The sequence below is a fragment of the Vanessa cardui genome, chromosome 17 (genome assembly GCF_905220365.1).
Source record: "Vanessa cardui chromosome 17, ilVanCard2.1, whole genome shotgun sequence".
Taxonomy (NCBI): Eukaryota; Metazoa; Arthropoda; class Insecta; order Lepidoptera; family Nymphalidae; genus Vanessa; species Vanessa cardui.
This window is the reverse complement of record NC_061139.1, coordinates 10380988-10402024: the sequence shown is the minus strand read 5'-3', so window position 1 is coordinate 10402024 and position 21037 is coordinate 10380988. Positions and strand designations below refer to the sequence as shown.

At 34.5% G+C, this 21037-nt stretch overlaps 1 protein-coding gene across 3 annotated transcripts; it reads left to right on the top strand.

The window, feature by feature from the left end:
* Window positions 1-1171: 1171 nt before the first annotated feature.
* On the top strand, window positions 1172-16569 carry LOC124536865 (tudor and KH domain-containing protein homolog). 3 transcript variants are annotated; one of them, XM_047113506.1, is made up of 13 exons: window positions 1172-1340; window positions 1699-1885; window positions 3144-3362; window positions 5000-5157; window positions 5715-5856; window positions 8228-8385; window positions 9057-9170; window positions 10220-10318; window positions 11850-11942; window positions 12333-12447; window positions 13035-13152; window positions 13669-13757; window positions 15673-16569. In XM_047113506.1, exons 2-13 carry the CDS (start codon window positions 1702-1704, stop codon window positions 15915-15917), a joined length of 1734 nt encoding a protein of 577 aa, XP_046969462.1. In that variant the 5' UTR covers window positions 1172-1340; window positions 1699-1701; the 3' UTR covers window positions 15918-16569. The 3 variants fall into 3 exon arrangements, with proteins under 3 accessions (XP_046969462.1, XP_046969461.1, XP_046969463.1); XM_047113505.1 differs by having other exon boundaries at window positions 5715-5886; XM_047113507.1 differs by lacking the exon at window positions 13669-13757 and having other exon boundaries at window positions 1173-1340; window positions 5715-5886; window positions 15673-15903.
* The last annotated feature ends 4468 nt before the right edge of the window (window positions 16570-21037 follow it).

The following is a 21037-nucleotide window of genomic DNA, read 5'->3' as shown; positions in this document are numbered from 1 at the left end:
AAAAGTTATTAACTAGTACAAGTGAGAATCGAACTTTAATTTATAGTAGAAAGGCAAATTCATTGACTACCACACATTGCTTATATCCTTTAGACATTGATTTAATTGAATGAATTTCAATTAAAAATATTAAACATATAATTATCTAATTTGGAAGAAAATTAAAACATAAATTAACACTATTTAGTCCCGTTCCGTTAAAAAAGTAACTTTTCCATTACATACCTTCCATATTATAATTTTTTTTCTAGAAAGGGTTTTGTAAATAATAAAGTAATAAAGATCAATAGTTTCATTTAAACCTCGTAAAGTAACTCAGTAACTATTTTATGATTTTATTTTGACATTTACATATCAAAAGAAAAAAGTAGTTGTCATTAAATCTATGAATATTTATTATAATAAGTACAACCTTTGTGACATCAAATAAAACACAGGTACCCCAATGAACTATTTTATCTACATAAAAAGTAAATAACAGCTATACATAATTTTATTTTTTACGTGTGTGTGTATACTTTAAATTGTACGAATTTTATATCATTTTCTTCATAAAAAAATGTACCAATGCAAAGCTGGGACGGGTAGTAACAAATACAAGAAATGTCTTTATTTGACAAAAAATAAAAATAAAATTCGAAAATAGAAATATGTACAGTAGTCAGTATAGTAATAATTAAAAGATCAATGACGACAGGTTTAAGAACTAAACTTATTTATCTATACTATAGCCCTTTTTTACTCAATGCATATGCTACATATACCAAAATAACATTTTTTACAATTTTTGTTGGCTGTCTGTTTGTTCCGGCTAATCTCTGGAACGGCTGGATCGATTTTGACGGGATTTCGATTTGACACTGGCAGACAACTGATATAATAATAGGGAGTAACTTAGGGTACAATAATGTTTTTTTGTTATATTCAAAGGCGTACATGGTCACGGGTAAAATAAAAAAGTAGACAAAAGAAAGGTAACCTAATGAATATATAAAACAATAAAATTTTATCTATTTGTGTTGGAGTACAATAAAATAGTAATGAGATATTTATTTTTTATGTAAGCGTGCAAGATATTTACCTTTCTATAAATTATTAATTTTAAATGTTTATAAAGCAGGAGGTAGACGAGGTATTTAGATTCAGATCAAGCTTGCAACTTACACCGCCGCTGTCTGTCCACTTTGACATTTAATATTATCTGTGCTTTAAAAAATTGTGGTGATCTTTGAATAGATACGGAATTGCAAATAATATTTTGTTTTTAAAAAAATATTTAAAATTGAATTAACCGATATCGAATTATTTTATTTCATAGTGCTTACCAACTAAAGGTTCAAGTAAGTTGTATTTTGTTATATTTTGTACATAGCAGGTGTCATATTACATGTGAAGTAACTTTCATTATGTCATATCTGGTAATAGATCATTATATCATTTACTCACTGTATTTATTTACATTTGCTATTATTCGATAAAAAGATATTTTTACTATTATTTTTATTAGGATTTCTATGCGAGAATAGTCTCTTCCAATTTTTCTAGGACTTTTCTGTTATAAATTTAAACTTTGAACTCTGAATCTGATCTTAAGGTACTAATTAATCCCTTAACTATGTTAAAAAAAAAATTACGTGTATTATAAAATTATTAAAATATTTTTTTTAATAATTATTAAAATATCAAAAATATTTTCAGAAGATGCCATTCAATAACAAGTTGCTGGTACCGGTGGCACTCGGGTTCTCTCTGGTGACTGTTACAGCATTTGTGGTGTATTATGTATTTAAGAAAGAGGAAGAAAATGACAGCAAACCAGTGAGATCAACAAAATTTAATTTGATTGAGGTTCAAGTACCAAAGAGCATTGTTCCAGCTTTAATTGGTGAGATACTTTACTTTTTTTTTCCATATTGTTTTATATATTTTTATAGAGTGAATTATAGGCTAGAACTGTATTTTTGCACACACTTATAACACCTCTTACAAAATTGACCTATCTTAAAAAAAGGAAACCATGGTCGGAATTGATGGGATAGACTTCACCACCTTTTTTGTTTATATCTCAATAATGAATATTTCAGTTAATTAATCATCATTGAAATTGGCTTTGTTTTAATTTACTGTTCCAATACCTAGACATAACTTGATTTTAAGCTGTCACTTTTATTAAATATAAAAAGTTTTATGTGTGTTTGGTATGTTGTAAGAATAAATATATCATATTCATCATGCCTATGTATATATGTAAATTTTGCATAATTTTGTATTACTATTTATGTAACAGTATTCATAGATCTATTTGCTCTTGAAGGTGTTTGCCTGCCACATGAAATTATGGGTGATTTATTTAAATAAACTTAACAATTATAATTTTATTTGCAATTTTCGTCTCACACATCTTGTAAGCACAAGTTTCATTTTCTCCTATAAACGCACACCTATAATAATTTATTTTGTTAGGACACACCTTTGTGTGTGTGAGTGAACATAAAATCAGTTAAAATTTTGAATAATTTTAAAGTATTTAGTGTAAATAATCTTAAAGCATCTTAAAATCCGAGATTATGTTTACACAATTATTTTTTTAAATTATGCCAAGGCTGTATCTATTTTACCTGTCACTGTATGTTATTCTATATTTGATTTGTTTATGCTACTCTATGTTGGCCTTCCATATTAAATATCAGTGTAAATTGAATGTGTCAATCTTACCTGTAACTAAGCATGATTTCAAAATATATTTAATGTATTTAAGTATTCACTAACATTGATGAAATGTTATTATGCTTAAGCTTTATGTGTACAAGGAAATAAATTTTGAATTATATTGTTATTACATAAATTAAAACATTTTATATCTCTATACTTTAAAATTAAATCAATGGTAACATAAGCAAAACAAAATAGATTAATTAGGTACCTTAACAGTGACTGTTATAGTTATTTGTCTATTCAAGATCTTTAACAAAGCATATGCACTTATGAGTACATATTGTATAATGCAACCTAAATGTTTCTCCTCAAAAGGAGAGGAGGCCTTTAGCCCAGCAGTGGGAATTTACAGGCTGCTGTTGTTGTTGTAAACATATGTGTTATTTTTATAATAGTATTTTTTTTTTAATTTTATATTTGTTTTACAGGTCGAAATGGATCAAATATAAAGCAAATAGAAGATAAATCTGGTGCATCGATTCACTTCAAGAAATTTAGTGAAGAAGATTATGATGTTTGTATTATTCGAGGTCCGAGTAATGCTTCACAGATTGCAGAGACAATGGTGCATGATTTCATAAACCAGCAGCCAGTCATTGTGGAGAATTCTATATCTGTGCCGGGATGGGCTTGTGGCAGAATTATTGGTGAGATATTTTTTAGTTTCATTCATATTTATTACTACTAATTACTAATTTAACTTATAATGATAATAACCTCATTTATAAACATGAGAATATAAGTTGCAAAATATTAAAAGGATAACCTACAAAATGGGTTGTTTTGCATAGTTTTGTGTGACTTGTTAGTCTACTGACTAGAAATACTACTCAGACTCGAAATTCCTAGCCACGAACTCCTAAGGTATAAGCTAAGGCATAAGGGTATAAATACTGAGGCCCTTCATTCACACAACGATCCTGAATCCTGATCGATTACTGAACTTTTTTTTTCAAAAGTTCTTAATAGCAGTCTGCTGGCTGTAAGTCGGCAGTGTTTATTCATTGCGCAGATGAAGCCGTTTACGCCTGAACTCTTTCCGTTAGTGTCGTGTTTCTGTGTTTGTTGTTGTCCTAGTATTCATGCGCACACTTATATGTACAGTCAGGGAAAGATAACCTTTGTCAGTTTTCAAATTAATTCCTTTATTAATTCTTAAACTCTTAGTACCTTTTTATTTTTTTTTGTGGCTTTTATCTGTGCCAAAAAGGCACAGATTAGTTCGCCAATGTCACGTGCGATGGAGAAGACACGATGGAGATTGATCGGTTCGGTCGAGATTACATGCTCAAATTAATTTTGAAGGCATAATAGCACTAGACGAATTGGAGACCCATAACCTAAAACAACACAACAATATTAGTACCTTTTGAATGTAAACATCAAATTATTGCGACCCAATATGTTATTCTCGATCGGTAAAGCAGATTATCGCACATACTGAGCACACGAAAATAAATCTTAAGGTGACCTTTTGTTACCCTGACTGTACTTCATAATTGACTAGTTTTGCAGACTTTGAGATTCAAAAAATCAAAATCAAAATAAACTTTATTCAAGTGGGCTTTTACAAGCACTTTTGAATCGTCATTTAACAATTAAGTGAAGCTACCACCGATTAGACACTGTAGCCGAAATTTCTCAGAAGAAAGTTGAATTATTTTAAAATATCCATGTTATTGTAACAAATCTAAATAAAAAATGTGTATTAATGAGAAGGTTTACAAATATATAGTTAAAATTTATATAATGGAGCAGCACGTCCGGGCAGGTTTTTAAAAAACATGACGTCAGCATAGCTGACGTCACGAGTGTCAGAGTTTCGATCTTTAACCATCTCCGTTGGTATGAAATAAAACTCAGGAAATAATCCTCTCTGATTTATTCCAATATGAGACGGTCCGATCGCTCCGACGGCTCGACCAAGTCTGTCGATACCGACGGGCGCTTGATCTTTTATAACAAAAATAGGTGGGTAGACTTATTCACTCAAGATAACAGTTGTTTACAAACATTAAAATATTTCAGAGTAATTTAACATTTCCAAATTCACTAAAAATTATTCATTTAACAATGAAACAGTTTTAAATTATTAAAATAATCATTTCTGAACACGTGTTTTTCTTAAATTCGTGGCTCTGCGCCGACATATATATTAAAAAATATGATTTGTGTTTCTTATAGTACTATAAGGTTAGTTTCGTGTTCATCCGCTTTACAATGAGAGAAACATTGAATTAATTTAAGTTCAATTTAATTAGATATACTTTAAATATTTTTTCAGGTGTCGGTGGGGAGAATATAAACGATATAAGTCACCGCAGTGGCGCAAGAGTTAAGTTAGAAGGTGAGAGGGGAGCAGATTTGAGCACACAGAGGAAGGTTATCTTCCGTGGAACTGCAGAGCAGATACATATCGCTAAAGGACTCATTGAGGAATGCGTGAGTTTCACATATTTTTATTTTATACCTCTTCTTCTCTTCACTCGCTTTCTCTGTTTGGCCCATTTAATTTATAAGCGCTACCAATATTTTTCATTGATTTGATTCAGATCGTACAAAGATATGTCATGATTTAGAATGTTTTATTGTACTTTCCTTATCCTTGTTATTTTAACGCTAAGGTTATCTATTTATAGTACGACACAACTTAGATGTCGCATCGGCAAAATTCGTAAAACCGATCACATCCGAATTGAGTACGCTATCCCAAATTATCAATATTTATTTCTCACGCGAATATGATCTTTGCACAAACGTAATAACTTGTAATATCATATGACATAATATATTCGTCAATTTGACGCGTCGATTTACATGCACTTGCTTTCTCTGACGCGTGAATCTATAGCGACGAATAGCGTCGAATCGCGCGATAGGGAGCTATTTCCATTGGTCGTGTAAATCGGCTGTAATCGGTTTTATTTTCATTCCATTCCATTTTCCGATGCTACATCTAATTTGTGTCGTACTATACTTTTTTTGATTGACTGTCCCAGGTGGAACAAGAGAGGTGTCGCCGTGAAGTGGAACAGGCCAAGCGCAGTCCGCGCGTGGCCACGCCCCCACACATGGCCACGCCCCCTCACGTTCCCCTCGCGCCCCTCACGCCCCCCGCCCCGCAGACGCCGGACGCCACAGGTGACGTCACGCATGCCAAGCGCAGGACTGGTAAGCTAACAGCATGCACGCTTAGGAGTACTCGTTGCGATAGCACACATTCATTTTAATCATTACCTAGCTAGCTCGTTTTTACTATCGATAAAAAGGTTTTTTTAAACAGCCTTATGAAATAGTTCTAGTAGTAGTAGTTGAGTCTACCCGTGACCACGAACGCTGTAAAGTGCTCGAAACGTCGGGATGCTAAAAATAATTAATATACGCGATTCAAATCCGTTATAACTAGTGATGATGATGATAGTATAGATGTTAACATGTGAAAATATAAAATATTACGCTAGAATTGAGTAAAAAATAAACTCAGAGGTGCAACATCGAACCTGCTACTTTAAATAGATCGGGGTATACATAATTCTTTATGCAACAATACAAATACAATATTATGAAAATTAACTAAAACTTTGAACTGATTTTATTAAACAAATTCATAAAACTACCTAAGATAATGTTTGATCTTATTTAATGTCGTTAGAAAAAAATCCTTAATATGTATAAAACAGGTATGTTCAGACATAATCGTGGCAAGACTTGCTATTTGTTTTCTAGGTGAAGATTATTACTTTCATTATTTTATAGTAAACAGTTTGAATATAATATTAAATAATGGTTGTTTGTGATGAGCTAATTCGAGAAAAACTTTGAAATACTATTTTAAATAAGGACATTTTTTTGCTTTGTAAATATTATTTAATTTGCCAATATGGCGTCCGTAATCCGTTTATAAAGTTTTTTTTATACCGCAGTTCTCTCACTATTTAACTGTGCAGTGAAAAGATGACCAAAAATAACTTTTTGGAATGTAAAATGCTAGTACCAGTACTGCTAACACAAGTTTGAAATATAGTTGGTTTGATTTTTGTATACTAACGAACTTTACAAATAATTGTACTATATTAGATCGATATTTATAATATTATTTGTGTGTTGTTTTCTTATTTATGGGTGTGTGTGTGTGTGTGTGGTTATAAGTGGTTAGATTTATGTTTAGAAAAAAAAACGTGGAATTAAATAATAAACTATTTGAATTAAAATGATTATCTCATTTATGATATCATAGATGATTTAGATACAAAATTATAAATATATGAATAATAATTTATGAAATGCTGATTTGTATTGGAGTTTTGTGGTGACGGTAGTTTTTTTGAATGTCTGAGTGCGTTGTCTTTGTTTGTGTTCATGTGTGTGATGCGCAGTAAATACAAATACATTTTTTTAGCAATTTTCGGCATTATCAATTTCAGACATATTAAGGTATGTTGTACTGGTTTTTTTCATAATCAGTGGTTGTCTTATGAATACTTTTCGAATGACCATTAAAAAATGTATCCTGAAAGATTGGAATTTATCCGGGAAGACATTTGTTTGAACGTGCTAATTTGATTCTGCGAATTCGATAAAAAAACTGCTTAGATAACCCACCTATTGAGAAATTTTTGAACCAACATATTAAGAAAGTTTATGAACTCATCTATTGACAGAGTTTACAAACCATAGAACTTACATCACATCATGACCCACGAATCAGAGAACTTTAATATTAGTCACAGAAAGCGAGACACCTAAATAATATAAAACACTTAGCTCAATATCGAATAGGCTGTTTGACTGGTTTTTAAAATCTATTTTATATTATTTAGTAGAGGTTAAGGAACCCAGTAAAAGTAGTCTTTTATTTCTAGTATAAATTTGCCGAAAAATATCATATTAAAAATTCCATATTTAAATAACGCGCGAAAACGCTATGGCGATATAAAAACAATATGGCGCTGCAATAGGGTCGGTGACGTCACTTTCCTGTATTATAATCTGTGGTACATATAGTAGAAAAGCAAGGTTAACAAGTAAGTGACTTCATCATAAGCCCGGCCAATCAGGAGCGTTTTGTGTCACGTGACAAACGTTTGAAAAAATGCATTTTTGTTTATAGGTTTTTGAATAAATTAAGTTTTTCATTTTTAAACTCATAATATACACTGATTACAATAATTGACGCTTTATTTTTACACTGTCAAATAGCCTATTGAAAGTTTCCGAACGAATATTCATAGACCGGGAGATGATAATGACAAAATATTTGGTCAAAATAGTTGCCATACTTCTCGGGTGTGGCTTACAGCCCGCAATACCGCCGCGAATACATTAATTTTAATGGAACAATTCGATCATTTGTACCAGGCAATTCACGAAAATCACCTTGCCATACTTTTCCGACAGTTCCCAATGGCCGCCATACCACTGCAAAGGAGTAATTTTTTTTTTTTGGTAGACTAATATCAATTGAAAATAGAGTGTCATAAACTATTTAAAGCATATTGAGTGTCCCCATCAGAGCCGTCGAGTGCGTCGATTGAAGTGTACGTGTCGGCGTCGTCGTCGCCGTCTCGTTTCTGGGTCCAATTCGTCGGACCGCAAGTTGCTCAACTCGACGACTTAGTTGCCCACATGACGGATTACTATGGAAACAAAGAGAATCGCGCTAGTCATGCCGTGAGTATCGTGGAACATAAACATATTCAACTATGCCGTTTACAATATCGTTTCGATAAACGCCATATATTTTAAAAAGTGTAATAATAAGCTATTGGAGTGGTTTTTAAAATCTATTTAATATTATTAAGTAGAGGTTAAGGAACCCAGTAAAAGTTGATTTTTTTTATTTCTAGCAAATATTTGCCGAAAAATATCATATTAAAAATTGCATATTTAAATAACACGCGAAAACGATACTTGGAAAATATGACGCTGCAATGGGGTCGGTGACGTCACTTTGCTGTATTTTAATCTGTGGTACATATAGTAGAAAAACAATGTTTACAACAAAGTGACTTCATCATAAGCCCAGCCAATCAGGAGCGTTTTGTGTCACGTGACAAACGTTTGAAAAAAATGCATTTTTATTTATTGATTTTTTAATAAATTAAGTATTATTTTCAAGTTTCGTTAGTTAGTAACCATTTATAAACTCATAATATACAATGATTACAATAATTCACAATTTATTTTTCGCATTGTCAAATAGCCTGTTGTATAATTAAATTTACGAATAGATATATACGTATTTAGAGACTTAAAATGATCAATGTACTTGACGGTCAGATAGTTTTTGACGATAATTTTAGGATAATGTTGAATTTGTAATGATCTGTGTTCTGTGTCAGCTGGCGAAGGTGTCTGTGGGGCAAGTGGTGGCGGCGGTGTTCCGCCACGACGGGCGCTGGTACCGCGCGCGCGTCATGGACCTGCGCCCCAACGAGTTCGACGCCACGCAACAGGTACGCACGCACGCACGCACGCACGCACGCCCACAGCACGCAGCGTGCGCACTGCACGTGCGCGGTTACTGTGCGCGTGTTTACTTAATACATATCCTTTCGTATGTTAAATGACATTAGCCCACCTTGTGTTACCTGTTATACCGGGAGCCGGTATGGTCAACAGACAGCCCAATTTTGAGACAGACTTTTATTGTAACTAGATTTTCTCCGTATTTAGTACGAATCAAGTCAATTCAAGTTATGAATCTTATTGTAAATTGAATAATCTTTATTCACTTTCAACCATTTCTATATAAATACTCAATCATAGCTAATGTATAAACTTTTAACAAAGGGTACTTCAGAGCGAATAACAGAACACACTTAGCCATACCGGCTCCCGGTATGTCAACAGTTGCGGCCAAAATGTGTTTATACCGGGAGCCGGTGTTTCAACAAACAAGAGGATATCAGTAATTTGAATCTAATACTAAAATCGCGTAGCAACATAAGTAATTATAACAATATGTCCAAGATTTTTAGATATCCGCTCTGCATATTCTACGTGATTTTTCGATTGGATTATGTCGTAGGGTGCCCCTCAAGTATAAAACCGAGTTTCTGTCGCCCGAAACCGCGAGCGTTAGCCGCCATTTTGTAAAACGTTTTTTTGCATATATCTCGGAAACGGTAAGTTTTAACGTAAAATTTACCGTTTCCAAGATATATGTAAAATTCCTGGACTAGAATGCTTAATGTTAATCATAATCACAATTCTGTACAAAACACAAGTTAGATTTCTTAATAAAATTTATGAAATGCTTTTTGTGAATGTCAAGTCAGCAGCGAAACTCATTACTCTAATATTAAATATCTTTGCGCTTTTTTTTCTATTTTACAATATTTCATATTCGTTTTGTAATATTGGTAATACATTAAATATACATGTATATAAGGCAGTAATCACATCAATTAGTATTTCTGAAATGTATGTCTTTTCGGTTTCCATATGCATCAGGAAATTTTATTGTGTTGTCCGCATATTTACGACTTGTTGTTTTTTTCAGGTCGCAGATCTGTTTTTCTTGGACTACGGCGACAGCGAGTACGTAGCGACGCACGAACTGTGCGAGCTTCGAGCGGACTTACTGCGTCTACGGTTTCAGGTATTCCTATAATGATCATTATGATTGGGCCTTGAAATGTTTGCGGAAATAAACGAATACAGTCTATTTCGTAAACAGTTATAGTACGACACAACTTAGATGTCGCGTCGGCAAAATTCGTAAAACCGATCACATCCGAATTGAGTACGCTATCCCAAATTATCAATATTTATTTCTCACGCGAATATAATCTTTGCACAAACGTAATAACTTGTAATATCATATGACATAATATATTCGTCAATTTGACACGTCAATTTACATGCACTTGCTTTCTCTGACGTGAGAATCTATAGCGACGAATAGCGTCGAATGGCGGGATAGGGAGCTATTTATATTGGTCGTGTAAATCGGCAGTAAGCGGTTTTATTTTCATTCCATTGCATTTTCCGATGCTACATCTAATTTGTGTCGTACTATACTAAGTTATAAAATAACATAACCAAAGCGCTTAAAAAAATACAAAAGGTTGTCGTTACTTAATTTTTAACGGACTTCAAAAAGGAGAAGTTCATCAAAAAGAAGACCTCAAAAGAGAGAAGAATGAAATCATTGCTGTCAGTAATGACATCTGTCAATTGTAACCGAATTTGTCTGAAAGTGTATGTGCCATTTTGCACAAAAATTGTCGCAGTTAGCTAGCCTTCCGTGAGAATGGCACACATGCCAGAAATTAAATAATGACGTATAATACATAGTAGGGCCGACGTGGCCCAGTTTTTAGAACGCGTGCATCTTAACCGATGTTTGCGAGTTCAAACCCGTTTATGTTTATAATTCATTTCGTACTCGACGGCGAAGGAAAACATCGTGAGGAAACTTGCATGTGTCTAATTTCATAGAAATTCTGCCACATGTGTATTCCACCAACCCGCATTAGAACAGCGTGTCGGAATATGTTCCGTATCTTCAGAAGGGAGAGGAGGCTTTAGCCTAGTTGTGGGAAATTGACAGGCTGATGTTACTGTTTTTTTACACAGTGTATTCCTCATACATATGCATATGACTCAGAACCCTCATGGTATGATAAATACTAAAATCATCCCGATGTGTCCAAATGCTAGGTACAGTCGTGGGATAAATATAGGATTCTAATAAATAAAAAATTAAAAATATGTAAAAGTATTTTCGATGTTAACGAAAAAATATAATTGGTATGATTAACACGACGCGATTTTTTATGTTATAGGTTGGCGGACGAGGACGACATAGACAATGACGCTGTAAGAAATATTAACTATTCCTTACATCGTCAATGTGCCACCAACCTTGGGAACTAAGATGTTATGTCCCTTGTGCCTGTACTTACACTGGCTCACTCACCCTTCAAACCGGAACACAACAATACTGAGTACTGTTATTTGGCGGTAGAATAACTGATGAGTGGGTGGTACCTACCCAGACGGGCTAGCACAAAGCCCTACCACCAACTAAGACCACGCGTGATTTTTTCTGAGGTGTTCAGTATGTATTTTGTATGTTAGACTAGGACTCATGGTGTGTAGTGTACTATGTCATGGTGTGATCACAGGCGATGGAGTGTTTCCTGGCGGGTGTACGTCCGGTGAACCAACAGACTCGCTGGCACTCTCAGGCGGTTGAACGGTTCGAAGATCTCGTGCAGGTACCTTTATTATCTTTTCAGCTTTCCAATAGAGCATAGTCTTCTTTTGTTTTGAGTTAAATCTATACTTAGAAAATTGGAGCCTAACTTAACACAACAACACTGCGTATTGTTGTTTAGTGGTAGAATATCTGATGAGTGGGTGGTCTAATGATCTACCCAGGCGGGCTTGCACAAAGCCCTACCACCAAGAACGAACTTCTTAATTAACACACAAATAAAATTAAAGAGACAGCAAGTTTAATAGGTTTTAGATAGAATATATTATTATTGAGATACTATTAATCATGGAAATTAATATTTTTTTTAAAGAACTGACCACTTCAAGATTATTAATTATAAAATAATTTATAATCTTATGTTTATTAATAATATGGAATATCATTGTAGGTAGCGAGATGGAAACCGCTAGTGTCTCGTACGTGCACTTACAAGAAGTCATCTGGCGCGGTCGGGGAGCGGGGGAAGGAAGTGCCCGGTATAAAGCTGTATGACGTCAGTGATGGTAAGCTACATATGTTATATACGAATAAGAAGACTTTCTTAACTTATCTGTGGAGGTAAAGCGAATGATGCTGAATGTATGGGTAATCAAATTTCATCGACATACATATATCCTTAACAATATATATCGTCTTTGCGAATTTCACACATAGTATGAATCGTATTTTAATTTATGTATAGGAGAAAAAAAACTATATAATTGAAATCTAAAACTTTTTTTTCTCTCTGTGTGAAATTCCTAGGACGACAGCAAATGCTGAGTGATTTTCCTTTTTGTGGCATCGTACTGCTGTGTGGGCAGCATTTTGTTTTTATTTATTTATGCCTCTTTTTATAATCTTTCTTAGATATTATTTAATTGTATTTTTATTTTAAGTTTTTTTTTTGTTTATGTCACTGATGTCTCAAAACGATGCTTACAAATAAAAAATTCTTTCTTTCTTTCTTTCTTTCTTTCTTTATTTCTTTCTTTCTTTCTTTCTTTCTTTCTGTCTTTCTGTCTTTCTGTCTTTTTTTCTTTAACATAATCCTCCTATTATGTATGGTTAAAGATTGGGTGCCTGTATTTTAACTAAGTGTTATTTGTAGCCGGCTCGTTGGACATCGGCGAGGTGCTGGTGCGCGAGGGCTGGGCGGAGGCCTGCGAGACGGCGCACAGCGTGCCCGCCACGCCGCACACGCCCTTCGGCGACCTCAGCCACTCCAGGTAAAGGGCGACGCCGCTACACGCGAGCGGAAACATCAGTTCTAATATAAATACTCGTAGAAAAATGGTCACATAGATTAAAAATACTATCATAGTCTGTTATATCGTTCATTATAGCAATGATGACGTCACTATCAGTGTCGGATTCAGGCCTTGGTAAAGGTAACGGGCGCCGCCGATACACGCGAGCGACAACACTCGTAGAAAAATGGTCACATAGATATAAATATACTGTCATAGTCTATTATATCGTTCGTTATAGTAATGATGACGTCACTGTCAGTGTCGGATTCGAGACTTGGTAAACCGTACCTACGAAAAGTATGAGAAAAAGGGGTGCCATTTTTATCGAATACCGACAGCATAAAACATGGGCCGCCATATTAGTACTCATTACAAAGTTATCGTATATGTAAAGCGAGCAACTTAGCTGCAATAAGCTCGATCCGTTCCGCTGGCTCGAAGTCTGTGGGAATGTGTGGTCCCGCGGCTCGGCTGAGCGCGTGTGTGTGTCAGGGTGCTGGGCATGCTGGGAGCGCGCGCGGCGTCGCTGCCCAAGGAGCGAGCGCAGCCCGCCACGCCCCTGCCGCAGGACGCCTTCAAGGGTAACGCCCGCCCACTTCTACCCCCCCCTGCGCGTAACGCTCGCCTGCACACATGCCCCCCCCCTACCCCGCGCCGTCGTGCCGACCGCGTGTCTGATAAGCCTAGTGTCTAGCATGACTTACTACCTCACTAATACTGTCGGCGCCCGTCCCGACTACCCCCACCCCGCGCACTGTACTAATACCCTTGGTGTGCTCCCCGCTCACGTCTCTAATACTGTCGTCTGTCAGTGTCTATCTCGAACGTATGTGCAAACGGGCAACTGATCCGCTCGTCAATGCGTGATTTCATGACGACCTCTGTGGTCGAGTGGTGTGTACACCGGTTGACATGGGTACGCCATTCCGAGGTTCTGGGTTCCCGGTTGAGTGAATGTAGATTATCATTATTTTTCTATGTTGTCTTGGATCTGGGTGTTTGTGGTACCGTCGCTGCTTCTGATTTTCCATAACACAAGTGCTCAGAGCAATGTATGTGATGTTGTCTTATATTTTTTTATTATTTATTTATTTAACTAGTGCAATCAAATGTTTGGCTATGGAAGATTTTGCCTCGGGGATGACGGAAAAACCTTTCATTGGAATGCCTAAATCGGTTGCAGATATCAATAGCGCCTGTTTAATTTATTAACAATCTTACTCAAAAATGTTTGGTGGTGGAAAAGTATCTCTAGATGACTTTAATTCATAATATCCTCTAGAAATTTCACTATCTCTTCCCATAGATAAAATATATGTACATATTTGATACTAAACACCTTATAAACACTAACATGAAAGTACTTCCAAAGAACTATAATTGTTAAGTTTTGAGGGCAACTTTATTAATATGTGTTGTACCGATAGTACGGTACGGTACGAACAGATTGGACACTCTTCAGCGTGCACTAAAACTAGTTGTTCTGTGTGTTTATCCCCATGTCCCGCAGTCGCACACAAAGAAGTTTCAATTTACATACAATTTAATGAAACTGTATGAAATTAAAACTTGCTTCGTGTGTTTATGTTTGTATGTAAGAACTAGCGCGCGCTGGTAACTTTTGTCACGGTGACTGTTTTGTCACTTTCGTCGTGTCCATAAATATGTATGGAAGTGCGCGCACGTTACGACGTGACAATTGCGTGACATTTGTGTCCGTTAGCGACAAATTTGTCATTCGCGTCAGTCTTGCGCTATCTGCACTTTGACTGCTGACTTTGGCACGCGCAAATGGCGTCACCATCTATTCAAAACGTAATCATTCGTGAAGACGATACTGATAACGCTGTTCTAATAGAAGAAGTGGAAAAGAGCCCAGTTCTTTATGATAAAAAATTGAAAGAGTATTCAGATATTCACGTGAAAATTAAAGTCTTTTTCTGCCGAGTCTCACGAGTTCACAGAGAACAACCATCTCTTCGAGATCCATAGTGGCAAATGACACTTCAATTTCGAAAATGTTTTGTCACTGTCTCTATTAATGAGCGCACTCCGCTTTGGAAACGTGACGTGACAGTCACAAACACTTTAAGTCACCGTGACAAAAGTTACCAGTGCGCGCTAGTTCTAATTTTTTATTACACCTGTCAATGGACAGTAGTAACAAACGATATTTGTTGCATATTACCACTGTCCAAAAACTGTTAGTGTTGAAATAAAACTAGTTTTAACGGATTTAAGTCTCGTATATTAATTATTTTTATCATCCCGATGTTTCGAGCACATTACAGCGTTCGTGGTCACGGGGAGACTGAACCGTATGTCTTAAATCAAACTTAAATCCGTTAAAACTAGTTTTATTTCAATGTGTAATAATCGCGAAAATCTAAGACAACATTAACTGTTAGTGTTTATTAATTTCAATTAATCCGTGGCTGCTATTTGAAATATATACACCGTTTTCTTAAGTCTTTATTAAAAATGTATTATCGGCAGATAACGCAACATCGCGGTCGCTGGCCTCTGGCCTGGAGTCTGCGGACAAGATAAAGTCAATCTCAAACTTCGACCTGGCGCTCCCGGACGCGGAGGCGCGTCGCCTCAACGGGTCGGACGACTTCATCGCATCCGAACGACAGAACCTCGAAACCGAAGCCTCTCATCTGAGGGAAGAGTTCAAAGCGAATATGAATAGAATCGATTCTCACCATAGTAACTTAGAAGCGTTAGGGCGACAATAAGAGGTAATTAAGTTTAATCTAAGCTATGTATTTACTATAGATGTATTGATAGTACTTAGTAAGTAAACATTTTGTTAGTAGTCTTAATGAAATTAGGATTTTTTTTTTCAAATATCGACCTTACCTATAATTATCTTTTTCGTCAAATTATATCCCCAATTTACGAAAATAAGGCACACGTAAGTAGGATCAGGAAATACGTATTCTTGCACAATAATTCGCACTGACCAGTTATAGAATTTTCTTTAGTTACATGGGAAATAGTCAACCAATAGAATTACTCCAAAATCGCACTTCACGAATGAAGGAGCGATTTCTTAATCGTGATTGGTTAACGTTCTTCACGTCGTATACGTAACCGATACAGGAGAATAATGTGAGCGAGATAGCATGATCATGCTATCACTTTTCATATACCAACAGAGTAATAATAAGTGCCATTAGGGTCATAACTCAAACAATCGTTTAAAAAATAAGTTTACCGTCTGTTTCGATCGACAAAACTGTTACACATAAGGATTAGGACAGGAATAATTTATTTTCGATTTTCGTATGTTATATGACCTAATATATGTCTGAGCTATACAATAAATGAATACATGTTTACATGTAGTGTAGTATAAATGTATAATTGTGGTTGTGTAACGTAAAGCATAATGTTTATTTATTAATAAACTCTTGGTACTAAAAGTATGGAATTATATTTCAAGTTTTTTTTTTGTTATGAATGTATATTTTATACAACTTCTATTGTTTGTTCCTATAAAAGCTTAAAGTACAATAAAATATATATAAATATATCTCTTATTTTTAACTTTATTCATAATTAACAATTTTGATATTTATTTTATTATATTTGTATTTATAATCTGTGGCTAATCTCCCACCTAAAGGATATTCTTCGATGTTTTTAACACTATTGTGTATTTATATAATAAGGTGTTTTGTCTGTAAGTTAAAATAGAAACTATATTTAATCTGTGATTGTCAGTAGTTCGTAGGCCTTGATGTTTCTTGTGAGTTGCCAGTTATGAAAATAAACCATCATTGTGGACGTATTTGATTAAGACTGTCTTAAGGGATGAATGCTATAAAACAAATATTCGGTATTATGGTAATTACTTTAGTATCACGTACTACTGTAATATTGTATTTATAACACTTTGTTTTTTTGCACTTGTTATTTTCAAAATGTCACTATAATATGGTATTTAGAAAATAATCATTCAGTGATTTTATTTTCATTTATGAACGATACGCCATATAAATAAAGACACTAAAGCTTATAGCATCTGTTTGATGTTAAAGGTCAAATTTTCGAGTAAGGTAATGTGTATTTTACCATCTACCGAATCATTTATAAAATTATAACTTAGGCATAAGCTTAACGTTACTAATACAAATATATCACAGAAAAAGACATTTGTTGAAGTGATAACTTACTATGGTAAACCGCTTTGTTACGTAACGCGTTACAGCGTTACGGGGCCAGTCAATTTTTGACAGATGGACAGTAAAGGCTCGCGCAAACTATAGCCGCGGCGGACCTCAATGCATTGCATTGCAAAATTGCGCCAAAGCATATAGCAGGCGCATCGGGCCGCACTGCAACCCAATATCTTATAATCAGTCAGGTTTTGGCAATCAATAAATATTGTTGATGATTCGGTTTCTGTTTGGTAATTCACGAACAGCACTCATTCAGCCGTCTACTTGTTGCGTCTGCTAACGCACACTGAGACGGGCCGCATTGCAACGCATAACATCGTCGCAAAAATACGCCTGGCTAGTGATGCGCCAATGCGTTGCGATGCGGCCCGTTGCGGCCTGAGGTGTGCGATAGCCCATACAAAATGTATGAAACTGATTCAGGAGCATTTTTGTTATGCGTTGCGGCCCGCTTCAGTGTGCGCCTATCTTAATATTTCAATATTAAATAGTTCCACTTAGATTGATATAAGACACTTATGTCGGGCTCCCAAGTCGCAAATTTATTCTATTTCAAACAACCAAGTAGGTCTTTGTTTCTTCTGATCATCAAAACTAAATATAATGGCACTTCTAGTATCAAGCCACAGATTAAAAATTTACTTGACGAAAATCAGTTAGTAGAATCCATCGATCAACTCATTCAATTGTTATTTGGGTATTCTATTGATCTTTTAATAATATTGGAAAGTGTATGTGATATAAAGGTTGTTCAGGGTTCGTAAGGGTAATGAAATAATTATAGTTTTTTTCAATCTATGAATATTAGGATATTCTTAACAACACAGAACAGCTGTCTATGTGTGACATTTTAACGGCTTAAATGTTTTCTGTAATATGTTATTTTGCAGTCTGTTGTTATTCGAAATTTGAAAATTTTGACTCAATTTATTCTGTTTCTTTCAGTCTACTAAAATAAATATTGTATTATTATCCAGTTATTTCGGTTAGTTTACTTATTTATGCGTTACAAGTCATGTTCCAACATGTTTTCAGAGTTTATGAATCGTTTTTTTTTTTATTATAAAAAAGACTTGTATTAAATATACAAATTAAAAAAAAAAGTTTTTCAAATGTATCTGCAAGTTTTATACAATACGAACTTTGATTAAATAACTAATTTATGTGTCGGTATGTATTGATGTTATTAAACATAATACGAGCAGTTATTTTGGGTAAACGTGTAATGATACGATAATCTCCATAACGTTCTCTATTGTATTATGATCAATCCTTTAAAAATTCAATACAAATTTCATCCATACGTAAATACATTTAAATCTATTAAAAAATACCAACTAGTACCGTTTCGGTGCGAAAACATATCTCGTTTAGAGACCGTATTAATGACCGCTTTATATTTGTTTTTTAAAAAAAGATTGAAATAAACTATAAATAGTAATGTAGATGTGTAATGTTTACATTTAACGTTAAGAAAGTTTTATGGATACGGCGTTCGGTAGTAAGTAATTGGAAATTATATGGCAAATTAAACGTGAGCTTTGAAATAAGGTTTATTAGATATGACATAATTTGACGATGTCTTTGGATATAAATGGTTTACAATGTTAGATGGTAGGACCAGAGAAGAGGTGGAACTCTTTTGGGGAAATCGAGTGCCAGAAAAATACAAGGAAATCTTCGATATGCAAAAAAATGAAGATTATTAATCAACTATTATAACTAATATATTTGTGTACATATATTGTAAAAGAATACTTTGATTGTTTTCTGTTTTGGGTTTACGAGACCCTCTTTAGATAATATCCTGGCAACACCAAGGTATGGATGTAGTCACTGTTTGATTAGAAGTGGTATGCCTATTGTCATTGTACTAAAAGAATGGGAGATTCCCCAATGTATGTTCTAATACCAGTAAACCTATGTGTTTAGTAATAAAATATCACTCATTTACAGAAATATACATATCTACTTTGGGTTTGTTTGTAGTAATTATGCGTTGGTCGAAAATATTTAACATTTAAAATGACTTTATTCATAGTTCTATATTGTTTTCTGAAATTCACATACATCATCGCCAAGAGTAATTACTGCTGGAAATGGGCTCCAGTTGTTCGCCTTCCGTCTAGTCCGGTCCCACAACTTTCTTTACAGCAAACGAGTCAAAATGTAATCGTAGCCATTTAAACGTTTTCCTATTTTACTAACTCATCGATCTTTCGTTTCGATTTGAGCGAAATTGTTAGGAATTCGTAGAATTGAACCCCTACTCAGCTGAGGTTTATTTTTATAAGAAATATAATTGGTAGTGTTACGTAAATTAGTAGAATTGTCCCCAAGCCAGTTTCATTGTTAATTACTATATTTAATGTTTAGTTATATATTACTTTTCGAATCACTCGCTTAAATACGTACTTAATATAAAATGTGAACCGTAGTTGGAAGTATATATAGTAAGACACAATTTAGATGTAGCATCGGAAAATGCAATAGAATGAAAATAAAACCGATTACAGCCGATTTACACAACCAATAGAAATAGCTCCCTATCGCGCCATTCGACGCTATTCATCGCTATAGATTCACGCGTCAGAGAAAGCAAGTGCATGTAAATCGACGTGTCAAATTGACGAATATATTAGGTCATATGACATTACAAGTTATTACGTTTGTGCAAAGATCATATTCGCGTGAGAAATAAATAATGATAATTTGGGATAGCGTACTTAATTCGGATGTGATCGGTTTTACGAATTTTGCCGATGCTACATCTAAGTTGTGTCGTGCTATATTTTGGTACGAAAACTATCAAGTCATTCAATGAACGGTATAAAAAATTCGGTATCGAAAGCAAAACTCGATAACGTCATAAAATCAACGGATATGAATATAAGTTCGGTATTTGCTAACCTTGGATTGTTCTCAATTACGTCCGAAGGTCGTTAAGTTCGGTTGACAGTTTTTTATTGTGTCGGTTTATAGACTGTCAAGTATAAGTTGGCGTTCCTGTGGCAGCACCAGCTACACCTTTGTCTTGCCACTTTTTTGTTTATTTTACCAATATCTCCCTTGAAAATAATTCTCTACGTCTCATTTTTAATAGATTTTGGGTAAGTTTTCTTAATAAGGGTAAATATAACAAATAAGATATTAAATGAACAAAAATAATATTAGTACATGTTTTTGCCACACGCCAACTTACACTTGACGCGCTATACAAGCCGGTGACATAATACGGCGTTGAGTACTTACATGCGTATTACCAGTCGCTTGGATGGTAACCTATTTCACATTGCTAAAAGGAATTATGCAATTTTTAATCATGGTAACAGTTCTCTGTTTTGCCATATTTCGATGTCAAATTAATTTAATTTCTTTTAATTCGTCAGTCAATCTTTTATTTCGATTGTTCGGTACTCTGATAACAGATCAATATTTAAATATAACAACGATCCTACGGAAAAATGCTGCTAGTATTCTTGCCACGCGGTCAAGATTTATACAGTAACTATTTTTGGTTCATAATTAAATATTGGATACAATTACCAGATATTTAAATATTTATCTGTTATGGTATTTTTTTTTTTTGTAAAAATGTTGCCATCTACAAAAATTTGTGCTATTTTTAGATTGTAATCTCTGATGGCTATGTTTGTTAGGTTCCAAAGTAT